The 16126-nt window shown below is 42.0% G+C and overlaps 1 protein-coding gene across 11 annotated transcripts in view; it reads left to right on the top strand.

Moving 5' to 3' along the window:
* The window catches only part of LOC126253610 (cuticle protein 21.3-like), a 112473-nt gene that overhangs the window by 58730 nt on the left and 37617 nt on the right, over positions 1-16126 (top strand). For 3 of the 11 annotated variants that reach the window (XM_049955066.1, XM_049955064.1, XM_049955067.1), the window contains exon 2: positions 8865-9095. The exons of 3 other annotated variants lie outside the window; for them this stretch is intronic. In XM_049955066.1, the coding sequence (XP_049811023.1) occupies positions 8865-9095 (231 nt within the window). Of the gene's footprint in view, positions 1-6911; positions 6978-8864; positions 9423-16126 lie in introns of those variants that run through there. 5 more of the 11 variants (XM_049955072.1, XM_049955070.1, XM_049955074.1 and 2 more) reach the window with 3 other exon arrangements.

Below are 16126 nucleotides of genomic sequence, written 5' to 3'. Positions count from 1 at the left end.
GTTACAGCCGAAGGCGCTCAGAAACTTTATTAACCCATCGTATAAAGTACAACCGATATGCTACAGTGTCGCAGCCATTTGAAATAGATATTAAATTGGGTGAGAACTTTACTACATTTCAGTTTCAGTCCGAAACCGCGCTGCTACTACTGTCGCAGGTTGGAATTCTGCCTCGGGCATGACCGTGTGTGATGTCTTTAGGTTAGTTAGGTTTAAGTAGTTCTACGTCTAGGGGGCTGATGACCTCAAATGTTAAGTCCCATAGCGATTAGAGACATTTTTAACTACATTTAAGTGAAAATGGATCTCCGAAGTAGTCAGAGATCTATGCACTAGTGATAACGATGGTTATTTGATAACAACTCTTGAAATTATTAGTCTGTTTCGCAACGGGGATACTACAATTTATATTTTACTTATTCGTGAATAGGTGTTCAAATTACCTGCAATAAATGAGAGCATCCAATTCTGCATGAGGAGAAGGATGGAAGAACGAGGAAGACAGTTCGACCACGTGAACGAAAATCTTAGGCGATTTTATTACGGTACCATTCTTGTATATTTTGACTGGTTTCCTTTCAGTAAGATAAAATTCCTGGTTCCCAACGATCCACAAATGGTTGAAGGGTGCAATTAAGGCATGAGCTTTCTTTCCTTAACTCTAAACTCTTTGACTCAGAACCCTGCGTGTCGACACAGAGATCGTCGTGTTCATTACATGAATCATCCTCCAAACGTGCAGCAATCTACGTGGGGAACACTGCAAACGCCAGGATCAAAATAATCATGAAGACTACTCTGGATACCAGCTGATGGTGAACGGACGGTGTCGATAAATGACGCGGCCTTATATTCGTCCTTTCTGAGTCGCATTTCTGTGCTGTATCAGTGATCATGTGTGTCTCAAGTGTTACATAAACTTCTGATTCAACGAATGCTCATCACCCCACGCTGCAGGCTTACACTGATGAGGCAACATCATGGGACACCTCCTAACATAGTGTCGGACCTCCTATTGCCAGACATAGTGGCGCATTTCGACATGTCATGGACTCAAAAAGTCGTTGAAAGTCCCCTCAGAAATATTGAGCAATGCTCCCTTTGTAACAGCCCACTAATGCGAAAGCGCTACCATTGCAGGATTTTGTGCATTAACTGACCTCTCGACTTTGTCCTGCAAATGTTCGACAAGATTCACGTCGGGCTATCCGAATTCACTCGAATTACCTAGAATGTTCTTCAAAACACTCACGAACAATTGAGACCCAGTGGATTGGCGTACTGTCATCCAAAAAAATTCCATTGTCGTTTGGCAATATCACGTCCATGAACCGCTGCAAATGGTCACAAAGTATCAGAACATCCAGAGGACCCATTCAAAGTAAACACATCCCATACCATTGTGCAGCCACTACCAACTTGCAGAGTGTCTTGTTGACAGCTTGGGTGCATGACTTCGTGAAGTTTGCACCACACTCGAACTTTGCCATCATAGGCCACGGTTTTACAGCCGTCATGGGTCCAACCGACACGGGACCAAGAGATGCGTTGAAGGCGATGTCATGATGTTAGCAAAAGAACTCGTGTTGTTCGTCTGCTACCATTGGCCATTAGTGCCAAGTTTTGCCGCCCTGTGCTAGCGGATACGTTTGTCGTACTACCCACATTTACTTCTGTGGTTATTTCACGTAGAGTTGCTCTCACACAAAACGATGGTAAATATGTTCAAGGGATTGGAAAATAGCGGAACAGAAACGGAAGATTAGAGCGGTTCAGGCTGAACTGGATAGTGCTACGGAGGAGCAGATAAGGTTAGGGGGGGGGAGGGTGAAGACAGGTTGCAAGTGGTGTCAAGGAACGGGGGCCACAGAAAGAGAACTCTATGCAAACGCTGCTGCTCTAGGTATTTAGGCGAAGGCCATCGGCGACTGCATTGCCTGTGGCGAGGTGAAATGCGGTATTTTCGCACAGTGTTGACACTGTGGAAGGTGGGATATTGAATTTACCAACTATTTACGAAATAGAATGTCCCATTCATCTGGCTCCAATTAGCATTCGGTGTTCAAAGTCTTAATTTCCGTCGTGCGGCCGTCTTTTGGACATGAAATCAGCTGAGTAGAAGTGACAGCTCCGCCAATGGATTGACATTTTAGACACTGTGAACACGATATTACTGCCAGCTGTACGTGTGCGTATCGCTGTTCCCTGACTTTCATCCCTGAGGGTAAAACTTTAAACTCTAATGTGACATTTCTTACTTAGGACTGTCCTTTCAACAATGATGATTATTGTGGCAATTACACGTCATTTCGTGAATCTGTGCATTTGTTTATGAATTTAGATTCTACAGTAACGACTTTATGCATTATGTTCTTGTTTGTGAGGGAAACACAATTAGTTATAGTCTGAACAGTTGACCCTAGCGAAACTGCTACAACAAAAAGCCTTGTCTGCCTTTTTTATCTTATTTTTGGGTACCGAATCCTGAGTCCGGACCTTTTATTTCGCATTTCATTACACTTGATAAACACACCCAGAACATTACATACTCTCACACAAAACGATGGTAAATATGTTCAAGGGATTGGAAAATAGCGGAACAGAAACTGGAGATTAGAGCGCTTCAGGCTGAACTGGATAGTGCTACGGAGGAGCAGATAAGGTTAGGAAGGGGGGGGGGGGGGGGGAGGAGGGTGAAGACAGGTTGCACGTGGTGGCAAGGAACAGGGTCACAGAAAGAGAACAGTATCTGACAGTTTTATCATTGGTACAAAGAATAGATTCCTCAGTCAGCTGAGGACGAGGCTCAAGTGTAGTCAGCACTCAGCAGTCTTTCACTAGGAAACAAACTGTTGCAAAAAAAGTGGAAAGTAGGAGGAAAGTTCTGTTGTTAGGTAGTAGCCATTGAAGAGGTGTGGGCCAGATCTTGCAGGAAAAATTAGGTGACAGGTGCCAGGTCACAAGTATTTTCAAGCCCAGTGCACGTCTTAGCCAAGAGATAGAGAATGTAGGATCATTGTGCAAGGTTTTTACAAAGCAGGATCATGTTGTGGTGGTGGGTGGAGTGGGAAACAGTATTGATAGGGATCAGGGCTGCAATATTGAGTGTGACTTGGTAAAAATAGCATCTGCAACGAGCCATAAAAATGTTGGCTTGGTTCCTGCTTTGATGCGATACGATGGCCCCAATTGAACAGCTCTGTCATGACAGTCAATATGGAGCTAGATCAGCTGCTTCGGGTGGCTGCTTTGTCAGGCATAGGTTTGGTTCCTGTTGATGGTATTGGTAGGTGGGACTTCACAAGACATGGCCTCCATCTCTATAGGAAAGGGAAGGGTAAACTGGCTGGGATGATAGAAAAATCTTTAAGGGGGGGGGGGGGGCACCGAAACACATGGGAGTACGTTTTTAGGCTAAGATCTGTGACCAATCATCCTACAATGATTGAAATTAAGCTTAATGAGAAGTTCAGACAGGCAGATACTGCCCGCATCTCGTGGTCGTGCGGTAGCGTTCTCGCTTCCCACGCCCGGGTTCCCGGGTTCGATTCCCGGCGGGGTCAGGGATTTTCTCTGCCTCGTGATGGCTGGGTGTTGTGTGCTGTCCTTAGTTTAGTTAGGTTTAAGTAGTTCTAAGTTCTAGGGGACTGATGACCATAGATGTTAAGTCCCATAGTGCTCAGAGCCATTTCATTTTTTTTCAGGCAGATACTAGAGATGTGAAAATATCTCAGGATTGTCATAACAGTACAGTGAAAAATAATTTTAGTATGTCATAATTTTCACGTAAAAGCATAGTGAAAAATGATGTTAATGTATTGCATCAGAATATTAGAGCATTAAAAAACAAAGTAGATGAGCTTCTTGTTTGCTTAGAAGATTTAGGAACTGAGGGTGGAATAGATGCCTGTCTGAACATCATGTAGTCACAGGTACGGAAATGGTAAATGTAGATGGATATAAGCTTTCAGCACATGTAAGCAGAGACACTATGGAGAGAGGAGGAGTTGCATATATGTTAAAATCAGTCATAATGTGAAAAATGTGGAAACTAAAAATTTTTGCATAGAGCATCGTATAGAAGCATGTGCATCCGAGCTTAAACTAAATAATGGCACTTTTATAATTGTAACCCTGTATGTCTCCATTGGAAAATTGTCAACTATTTTTGAAAAACTTGCGTTCTTCGTTGTGCTATCTGTCACACAGAGCAAAGCAAATTATTGTTTGTGGGGATTTCAAAGCAGATTTTCTGAAAGAGTCTGATAGAAAGCTTGACCTTGAAGTATTACTTGGTTCTTTCAAGTTGACACCAGTTACTGATTTTCCTACTTGGGTGGTACAGGAAAGCAGCACTCTGATAGATAATGTTTCCATAGACCAAGATAAATTTAATCAAATAAAAACTTTTCCCATTAAGAATGGTCTGTCTAATCTTGATGCACAGCTAGTTACATTACATGATACAGCTCCATATGGTAATGCAAAACAATCCTCCAATATAGTGTGTTCAATTAACGATCTAACTATTCAAAATTTTAGGGAAAGCTTGCAACAGTTAGACTCGGTTATGTTCCACAGAACTGAGTGTGTAGATAAAAGCTGTTACCAGATCATGAGAGAAAATGAGAGACGTGCAGAAACAACTGACGCAGGAAATAGAAACTGTTAACATAAAGATAGACGAGTCAAAGAAGGAGGCAGGTAAAAGAATAGACCTGACATTTTAATAAGTTAAAATTAAAATGTTTATAAACGAAAATGATTCAGAAAGTATTAGAAACTGAGATACAGAATACTTGGATAAAATCATTGACAAACAAGCTGCTGAGAATGAACAAGAGAAAGGTGAAGTAGAGAGTGGCTATGATCAGATTTTCCAGGAATGTAGTAGGAGGAATGAGGAAGACGTAGAAAAAATCAAAGAGACCATTTCTGGAAACAAGAACAGGAGAGGGTTGGGGACAAAAATATTTTGGTATCTTCAGTAACACAGGTATAGAAAGGTAATAACACTGACAACATAGCTCTTGATCTCAGTGTGGAAGTAAATTCAGCTTCTGTTGTAAATACTGTCAGGAGTCAAGTTACATATAACTGCTCAGAAAACAATAAGTTTAGAAGAGTTTGTGTTAGCTTAAAAGTGGCATATGTGCCAAAGAGGTAAAAATATTTTAAGGAACCTACCACACAATTATTCAATGTGTACTGGTTCGACGATAGATACAGAGTGATGTAATGAAAGTTTGTTGGACATATCCAAATTGTGATTGGAGGTCTAAGTGAAGTGTAAATGAATATGGTGAGGATATGATTAGCAAATCATGAAAGTCAGACATCATATGAAAAAGAAGTAATATTGTTTAAGTATTGGTAGAGAATTTTCACTATCAGCAGAGATGTAGGTTGATAGAGGGGACTATGGGATATCTTGAACAGAGAGGTGGATACTGGTAAACAGTAACCAGGTTGATAGAGGGGCCTATGGGATATCTTGAACAGAGGGATGGATACTGGTAAACAGTAACCTAACCATTGTCTGTAGGGAACTAAATACTGTGATAAACACCGTCAATTGTGATACCCAGGCGCTATGGTAGAGAAGTGATCATTTGTGAGAAAGGAAACCCCAGGGGGTTCACTACCCTTTAGTGAATATGTGCAGTAGCGTGCATAGGGCCCCAAGCTGTTGCAGTGCTGTTTCCTTCTTTGGTTTTCTTCATTGCTTCCTACTCTTCTTTTATTCTTTGTATCTGTCAAAACAGCTAGATAACTACCTAAACTATCCACAATAAGGATCAATAACATGTAATCGGATGTAAAAACATTCCCGAAATGAGACATAATTCATGGAGGTGATGATGAATGGATAAATTAATGATAGACAAAAACAACAAGCATAAGCTAAACGTTTGTGAACAGCTTCATGTAGAAAATTTGGGAGTACTGATAAAATGCAAGGCTGGTATAGTTGTGTGGCAACGTTTATATAGTTAAATGTGGTTTGGGCTTTATAATTTCAACAGGAAGAATGGGAAATCCCGGCAGAGCAACCCTAACACACATGACTATCCGGACAGGTCACTTGAACCACAAAGCTCATTGGTATTTTGCTATACCAGCTGCTGTTTTTTTATTCATACTGCCGTGGAAGTAGTATTTATGATACATGATTCGTTTTATATCCAAGAAATATTTTCGTATTCAATTATTCATATGTTTTTAGTTACTGTAAATCGAATAAGTTTTTCCTAATGTAGGAAATTCTCGTAATAAAAACTGCATGTTTTGTTTAATCTTCAGAAGATCACCAATCAAAGTGCGTTACACTTGCCGTGTTGCTAAAGACGTCTTTAGCATTTTCAATACGTACTTGGTCAATACCATCATCTTGTCTCGAAATTTCCCTTTTATCCAGCGTGCTCCTTCATCTGGTAAAGGTCTTCGCTAGACTTCTTCCCTCACCCGTTTATTTAGTTCTTCATCATTGGCACAGCGGTCATATTTTCAGGGGATGCTCGGAGTGTGAAACAGAACCCTACGATCGGGCAGCGTCTTAGCTCGTCCTGTACAATAATTGAAACTATTAGCGGTTGAATACTGGCCGAAAGTGTTGCACCAAGTGCTTGAATTACTATTAACGACTGGTATCAAAGATAAGTCAGACGCTTGGGGGTTCATAGTATATTTTTGAGCCTCTCATGTGTAGTGAATAAGGGTATAAACATGTGTACGGTATATGAAGCTGTCTGGCACACCAGGAATGCGATAGCGCAACTACCGGCTTGGGCGTCATTCAGTGGTTATGGCCGAGCAGCGGAAGGTCGGCTGCACTACTTTCACGAACCTCTGCCGCCGACCTCCTGCGTATATATACGGGTCATCTGCAGACGTCGGCACAGTCCAGCAGGAGCAGCAGCAGCAGCAACAGCAGCAGACGCAATCTAGAAACCTCTACCACCAACATGAAGTGCCTGGTGAGTGCGATTCACCGTGGTGTGTTGTAACAGTGGAGTTTCTTGGACTGCGTTGCGGAATGCGTTAAGGACCTGCCTGACTTTCACAAATAAATTCATATTTTCGAAACAGTCTCGGTTACAGCGGATCAGGTAGTCTTCTACTGTAATTCGCTGTACAGCTGCACTGGATCATGTAGATGACTTACAGAAGAGACCGTTGAGAACGGAATAGTATCGATACTGCGTCCCAGTACATGACTCTATATGAGTTAAACCCAACGTTTCAACATGATAGTACCTTTGGACGGCTGTTCATTTATTTTTCATCTCTGAAAAGCCAGAACGACGAAGATAAGGCTATCCAAAAGGAAAGAGAAACAGTTGCAATGTTATTGTAAATAACAAAGCATCGTTATGTTACTGATGCAACGGGGCAACTTACTTGACGGAGACTTCATAGAAAAAACTACTTAAAAATTTTGTGTCATCAGAGTAGTTGTTGTACCTACAGAGACTGTGATTTCCTGCAAAATGGTCCTACTAGAACAGCCTTTGTCATGAAATGCAAGAATACAGTTTTTTGAGACAACGTCATAGTTGCAAGTACCTCAAGCACCTTGTAGCAGGGATGCTGAAGAATATCCAGAACTATGAATTTTTCAGAAAGTAGGAGGGTGAAGAATAAGAAAGTGAAATGTATGATAAATTAATGAGATAAAGCAGATCAGGATAAAACTCCACAAAAGAAAGAGATCATACCTAGGATCTGTAACAATTCAAGCCGGCCGGAGTGGCCGAGCGGTTCTAGGCGCTACAGTCTGGAACCGCGCGACCGCTACGGTCGCAGGTTCGTATCCTGCCTCGGGCATGGATGTGTGTGATGTTCTCAGGTTAGTAAGGTTTAAGTAGTTCTACGTTCTAGGGGACTGATGACCTCAGAAGTTAAGTCCCATAGTGCTCAGAGCCATTTGAACTATTTTTTGTAAGAATTCAGCACATAAAGTATCAAGTCTTCTTGCTTATAGTTTGCACTTATCTTACAAAAGCTTGTGACGAAAGGTAATAAAGATATCGATAAAGTAAATAGATCAATGTCGTACATATGTACCGCAAGTTTATCAAGTTTGCTTACTCTCTTTTTATAGTGTGCTATTCCTGTGATGTACAATTTGCAAATAACACTTAATAGCTGTGTGCTGTGCGCAAAACGTTTACGATTACAAAAAGTATGGAAATGAGCGTACGGCATTGTGGGTCTGGAGTCCCCCACTCGGGAAAGTTCAGCCACCGAGGCCTAGTACTTACGGCATTCGACGCCACATAGGGCGACTTGTGCGTCGGATATTGGGATGAAATGATGGTGACAACAATTCAACACCCAGTCCCTGAGCGGAGAAAATCTCCTACCCCAGCCAGGAATCTAACTTTGGGCCCCTTGGCGAGGCATTCCGTCACGCTGACCACTCAGCTAACGGGGGCGGAGATGCAAAGTATGATCGAGAACACTCACTTGGGCTAGTTACAGCAATTATCTTATACACATAGTAGCAGTGTTACAACAGTTATGAAAACACTACTGATTACTCACTGCAGTTATAGACCTCTTCTCACATGCCAATACTGCACTACTTATGAGAATGTTACCACATGGCAGGATAGCAGGAATCAGCACAGCAATCTCGGCACCGTAACAAGTTAGGGCGAACTGCTGACATCTCTGTTTGAGAAAAATTTCGTCTTTTTGTAAAAAGTGACAACATATAGTAACATACCTTTGTTTTTATGCTATTAGCGAAGGTATAGTTTTTAGCTTGCAAGTAGGGATAAACTGATGATTTAAATGTAAAGTAGAATGAAAATAATTGGTAGATTTTGCATTGTACAACAATAATGTTTCTATTTCAGATCGTCCTGAGTGCTGTCGTGGCCGTGGCCCTGGCCAAGCCCGGCTTCCTGGGGGCGGGCGTCGCCGCCCCCGCCTACGCCGCAGGCCTCGCTGCCGCCGTCCAGCCCGCACCTGTCTATGTGGGCGGCATCCACCCCGGCCTCGCCGCCTACGGCCCGGCCAACATCGTCGTCGGTCCCGGCGGCTACAACCTGGACACCCCTGACGTGGCCGCCGCCAGGGGCGCCCACCTGGCCGCCGTCGCCCAGACGAGGGCCCGCGACGCCGCCATTAACGGCGCCGCCCTCGCCGCCGCCTCCGCCGCCGCCTACGGCGCCTACGCCGCCCCTGCCGTGGTCGCCGCTCCTGCCGTCGCCGCCGTCGCCCCCGCTGTCTACGGTGGTCCTGGGGCTGCCTTCCTGGCTGCCAAGGCTGCTTACCATGGTTAACTTGTCACAACGAAGGCTCTTCTCTAGGACTGCCAAAATGTGCGGTTGTTCAACGCCTTCGCCGCTCAAGAGGCTATTGTATTACTGACTGTTGTACAAATCTCTTGTAAATAAACTGTTTTTAATTAATTTTGCCATTATCTTGTTTTCATACACGGTTTTATACCTCATTTACCAATCAAGTATACATGTAAAATAAAACTATAGGCGTTGAATTGAACGCCGTCTCGGTACTGGTCGTCGACCCGACTGAGGCTGCTGTCGCCGCATCTGACCTGCTGCCGGCTCCCGGGACTCTTGCTGGTGTAATGCAATATGTCTGTCAGAAAATACCGTACATACAAGCACTTGGGTACCAAATAAAGAAGATTTTCACATGGAAGAGGTATTTTCGTTGGACGACTAAGAAAACCTAGTACGACTTAATGTAGAAAGAATGGTTAGGTTAAAGTGTGATTCTAAATGGATGGTAAAAAAGAAACTTTTTTTTGTTCTTCACTTATTTGCACAGAAAGTCACAGGTTCTGACGCATCAGTGTAGTCAGTGGGATCAGTTGACCCATTTCCGACAGATCTCCCTAGTTAATCCTGGTAGGCAGCCTATAGTTTTGTACCATGGACCACTTTTCAGACATTCACCCCAAGCCAACCATGAACTGAAATTTAGTGTATTCTCCAGTTCCTTTTTTAAATTATGGCATTCACTTATTATGTACTGCGGTCTTTTTCTGAAAATACAAACATTTCCCCAGTAAAGTAAGGTTTCTCCAAATGTGAAAACCTGTTTCAAGGTACTTCATGGTAATGTTTCTAAGCGATAAATCTTGTCAATCTTGCATTTAATAATCTATGTGCTACATTATTACTCTGATACGCACTAATAATCAGTCACAAAAATAAAATGAGCCCCGAGTGTTATCAGAGATCAATTTCAAATCGAATAGTTTTGAAGTGTAACCTATTGACAACTAAAAGAAATAGCTTCAATGTATTGTACAGCACTTAACACTCTGAGTACCATGCCGGTAATATTACATTAACTTCAGTGTTGGAAAGCCTGTAATACTATGGGCATGGGAGTTTTCGCTAAGCTGTTGTGTTCGTAATATTACGAGCTTTGTGGTCTGGTCCGCAGTATCATGCTGTGCTCACAGTAGTGTGGGTGTAGGGTTCTTTCGAACATAGAAGACAACAAAATATTACGGGCCAAATATAAAATGTAGAACTTGTGGTACTTACAAACGCTTCGTTAAACTCTGCCTCATGTTTCACAACAACAAAAACAGTAGAAAATGCCGTATACTTCTTACGAGAGTCCCTAGTGCAAAAGTCACTCACTACATTGAAACAGCGACGAGGAAACATCAATCATTACTGGGTACACTATCCTCCAAGTACAATATTCCCAATTACATTGGTTTCCAAAAATATTACGGCAATATATCGAAACAAAAACTGCTGGGAAAAACATAACGCAAATGGTATGTTGGTGAGTATATTTTTTGACGAAGTATCACACGCAAGTGTTCGAAGAATATGAGTTGCTCCTGTCAAATTTGGAACTGTGTCTTCATGTAATCACTATTATTCTACTTGAAACAATTCACAGCAGGGAGTGAACAGCCAAGCCTCAAGATCTGAATTCGGAAGTTTCCGAAGCTCTCAGAACGTCCCGTGAGAGATAGTCCAGTGACTACGATTCGGGTCTGTGATTCGGGTGAAGCAGTTGTAGTACATTTACTCACCTGTGGATCCCTATTACGAAGGTAATGGACACGTCGTGGTACAAAAGTGTGACAAAAAACCATCTTACGCCACATACGTGCCGGTTTGCCAGGACTGGACAGTTACTCAACAATTACCTTATGACAAGAACCATCCCGCAATTTTCATGAAGTAATTTAGGGAAGCCATGGAAAATCTAAATCAGGATAGCCGAATGGAGATTAGAATCACCAGCTCAGAAAATAGAAGGCTACTTCAGCTTACTTTTTAAGGGCCATGAGATTGATATTGAGTTCCATTTCGTGTACGGCTTCCACTTTGTGTCCCTGAAGTGCCGGAGAGACGCCCTGTTGCATTTCCCCATTCTTTTCAAAGCGATCTAGCGTTCCCTATCGTGGAAATATTACAGGGATCGTACTGTTTCACGCCGTCCATTCATAAAAGCCTTGTTCTACTAGGAGCCGTTTGACGATTATTCATTATGGCTATAACACGTAATTTTTGTACTATACAGCTCTTTGGTGTCGTCACATAAGCTATTGAATTTAGTGATATATAGTGATTTAGAGTAATGAACTCATATACTTACAAGATGATGTAAAAGCAGCGTTGATAAAAGAACATCATCTAATATCTACAATTACTGAGGCTGCGCAACTCTAGTAATGAAGTAAAAGTTCTGCAGAAATTAGTCAGTAAAAAATTCATCGGGCGGTAAGATAATAGATGGACTTCTGGAAAATACTGTCCGAAATTTATACACAAAATTGTTTATTTGTTCTTATAATCAAAGAAAGGGTACTATTAAGTCCACATTTAAACTATTGGTTATTTACGCCAATTCACAATTCATACACTCATTTCACACGCACAGCAGCCAGAAATCTGTCTAAATTTGACCCGAGTTAAACAACGTTTCCACAGTCATTAATACCACCACTAACATGAGTTATTACATTTGGTCCTTCTGGTGGATTTTAAAATAGAAATTGCTGGCCAAAAAGGCTCAGTGGTTGACTACTAAAAGATGCCACGCGGATACTATGAAGACCAAATTTTCTCACGCGAATACCGTTCCAACAAAACAGTTCTAAAACTTCCAAACTTCACAAAACTGTCCATAACTACGTCAGCGTTAGTCACGGCACGTATCAAACGCGACGAACTCAATTTTCCTAAATTCTATTCATTCTACACATTATTTTGACTCGCACTAGTAACATGAGCGTCGGCGTTCAAAGCTAATGAGGGACTATTTTCTTGTGACCTCACCCCCTGAATAACTATCAGGTAACGAGTGGGAACCGTCTCACTTCTGATTGGCTGATCATACTCGCTGCCAATCAGAATGCTCGCTCCTGATCATTCTTGTGCCAAAACTGGCCAGCACCAATCCTTATATACAGAACCGTTTGCGTCAATTCTGACAAGCATATATTAAAGTAATGTTTAATAAACGAAAACTAAAAGCCAATAAATTTGGAAATATGCTTAGATACAGACAATACTCCAGCTGAAATTCTGGCTGCTCTGTTACAACAGCACTCAGACCTAATCATACGTTATCAGCAAAGTGGGTAATTCTCAATCAAGATCTTACCACGACAGGCTTGCGTAACTCTTGCAGGTTACTTAAGACGGTATATAATGCAACATTACAATGTGACGAACGTCCAACGTACACACTCTCATTCAGTCACATTCGCTCCCACAGCAATGTTAGACACAAATAATAATTTGTCTGATTTTTACTCGTATACTACGATAACGAAAAATAAATAAAGTTTTAATATAAAATCTCAATTAACTAATTCTGCACATTGAGAGTTCTGTTTATGTTTTTAAATAATACCAAAAGATAAACTATTATATTTCCTAACTGGATTTAGTTTCCTAAGTGTAGGTTTTTGGCTTTTTTAGCAATCTTTTCTATCTCTGAAACTATGATAGTTATAAAGCTGATATTTGGATACAATCTTCTCCTGAATGTCAAACGGTAGTGTACCATTTATTTATGTTCTTATAGGTAGTGAATCTACGGTCGCTAAGAAGTGACACAGGAGCCGTTCTCACGCTACCGTAGTAGCAGGTGTACATACATGACTCATTCGCTAAGACACAGGTGGTGGTTTCTTTCACAGCCTCCGGCTCCAATACTGCGGGCTGTTTGACGTTCCTTTTAATTAACAGAGTACAGCCATAAATGTTGGCAGTCTACTGTACAGACCGGTCACAGGAATATCTATCAAACACAAGGTTGCGCGAGAGTGAGATTACGTTTCAGATTAAAGCAGCTTTTACTTACCAAATAATTACACAGATTTCAGCATTGTAAAGTAAGATGAAGACAAATCGAAAATTAACCCGCAAAGTTCAGACTTGCGATTGCCCACTCTGAATCGGTATATTTTAATATTATTGTTCTCCATGGTTGTCTAGATATCCTGTTCTTCTCTGTTGTTTTGTTCTAAAATCAATTTCTTAACTATATTTACAATTAAGACAAATAAACACTTTATTTTGTATAAAAATCAGATTTCTTGTGCGTTATTTTCTGACGCACGTGATTGACGGCATTCTGATTATAGTTGTTACAATCTCTCGATTAAAATTGTTAATTTTCAAAGCCAATGTCACAATAGTTACCTCAGTTTTTTCATGACGCGATTGTTCAATATGATAGTGTTTTAAACAAATTGTACACTATATGATCAAAAGTATACGGACACCTGGCTGAAAATGACTTACAAGTTCGTGGCGCCCTCCATCGGTAATGCTGGAATTCAGTATGGTGTTGGCCCATTCTTAGCCCTGATAACACCTTCCATTCTCGCTGGCATACGTCCAGTCAGGCGCTGGTAGGTTTCTTGGGGAATGGTAGCTCATTCTTCTCGGAGTGCTGCACTGGGGGAAGGTATCGATATCGGTCGGTGAGGCCTGGCACGAAGTCGGCGTTCCAAAACATCCCAGAAGTGTTCTGTGGGATTCAGGTCAGGCCTCGGTGCAGGCCAGTCCATTGCAGGGATGTTATTGACGTATAACCACTCCACCAGAGGCCGTGCATTATGAACAGGTGCTCGATCGTGTTGAAAGATGCAATTGCCATTCTCGAATTGCTCTTCAACAGTGGGAAGCAAGAAGGTGCTTAAAATATCAATGTAGACTGTGCTGTGATAGTGTCACTCAAAACAACAAAGTTTGCAAGCCCCCTCCATGAAAACCACGACCACACCACAATGCCACCGAACTTTACTATTGGTACTAAACACCCTTGCAGATGACGTTCACCGGGCATTCGCCATACCCACACCCTGCCGTCGGATCCCCACATTGTGTACCATGATTCGTCACTTCACATAACGTTATCCCACAGTTAAGTCGTCCAATATTTACGCTCCATACATGGCATTTATCGGCGTGATGTGTGGCGTATGAGATCCAAGTTTTCTCACCTACCACCTAACTGTCATAGTACTAGCAGATGATACTGATGCAGTTTGGAATTCCTGTGTGATGTTCTGGATAGACGTCTGCCTATTACACATAACGACCCTCCTCAACTGTCGGCGGTCTCTGTCAGACAACAGACGAGGTCGGCTCTACGCTTTTGTGGTGTACGTGTCCCTTCACGTTTCCTTTACACTATCAAATCGAAACAGTGGGCCTAGGTAAGTTTAGGAGTGTGTAAATCTCGCCTACAGACGTATTACACAAGTGACGCCCAATCAACTAACCACGTTCGAAGTCCGTGTGTTCTGCGGACCGCCCCATTCTGCTCTCTCACGATGTCTAATGACTACTGAGGTCGCTGATATGGAGTACCTGGCAGTAGGTGGCAGCACAATGCACCTAATATGAATGACGTATGTATACATTTGCACGACTTTATAAAAACTGGCGGGACTCTCTGGCAGTAACCAAGGTCAGACATCGTATTCAATCTTGGACGGCAAACTTTTGAGAATTCCATAAATGTCCTGGTGCGGCGCACGTTTTTTACAATGCTGGCTAGCCTGTTCATGATCCCTGATCATTGACACTGACATTTGCTGTCACCTCACCGGGCCAGTCAGTCTTGTCCACGTTCGCTCAATGATTCACCTATCGCCAATTCTAGATTGCACACCATTACGTCGTGTCTGAAACTGAGATAACCTCGGAGAGAGGGGAATATGACTTCCGAAATGTATAGGAAGAACGTGAATCTGGGATGGCATTCCTGCTGACTCTTTCAGCGTAGAATATGCCTGTCAATTAGTGTCCTGTCGATCGTCTACCTTCAATAGCAATCCGGCATAGGAGTATGGACTACGGTCATAATTTTATTCCATGTCGCTGGACCCTGGAGGTGACGGTTTCCCAGATTCCGAGTAATCATGATACCTCTTCGACACAGTGGCCTGTGAAAAGCCTATATGACGTCGAAGGTGGAACGCCCCATACTTGAGACATCCACGACTAAAGGTTCTCAAGCGTCGCTCCGATGTTTTGGTGAAATACGTCTAATGCTTCGACAAATGTTTTTACCTCTAATTCATTGTCTCAAGTCTCTACTACAGGTCTGGTATACAGGTCTCCGTTGTGGTGTACGTGGTACACAATGTTAAAAATGCTTTGTGTATAAATCTATTGTAAGAATAAATAATTGAGGATTCTGCTAGTGTCGCGAATTCTCTCCAATACACCAGCAATGCTTCCATCCATTCTTATCAAACGACTGTACTTGTAAATGAGCTGTGCCTGTTAATGAAGTGTATACCACTCTACAGACCAATGTTTTAAGTCGATGTACTGCGCAGTTCTCACACTGTTTGTACACGGGAAACTGAATATCTTTGAAATTCCCCTTATTTAGTTACAAGTAATGAGGTCATAACGATGTTGTTTGAATTACTTTCTTGAGTCAAGAAGTCAGTTCTTAGTAATTCGAAGCAAAATGCTAGGCATTAGCCCAAAATGGTGCTAATAATGTACATTAATCACACTTTCTTTCCTTTACTGTTACTGTGATGTAGTGTGTATTCAGAACAGTGTTAAATTGGAATCTGATCGCGTATCATAAGAGGAAAGCTCAACTTCATGTATAATAAACTACACAGTTCCTATTA

The sequence above is a fragment of the Schistocerca nitens genome, chromosome 4 (genome assembly GCF_023898315.1).
Source record: "Schistocerca nitens isolate TAMUIC-IGC-003100 chromosome 4, iqSchNite1.1, whole genome shotgun sequence".
Taxonomy (NCBI): Eukaryota; Metazoa; Arthropoda; class Insecta; order Orthoptera; family Acrididae; genus Schistocerca; species Schistocerca nitens.
The sequence above is the reverse complement of the archived record's forward strand: the minus strand, read 5'-3'. Positions and strand labels throughout refer to the sequence as shown.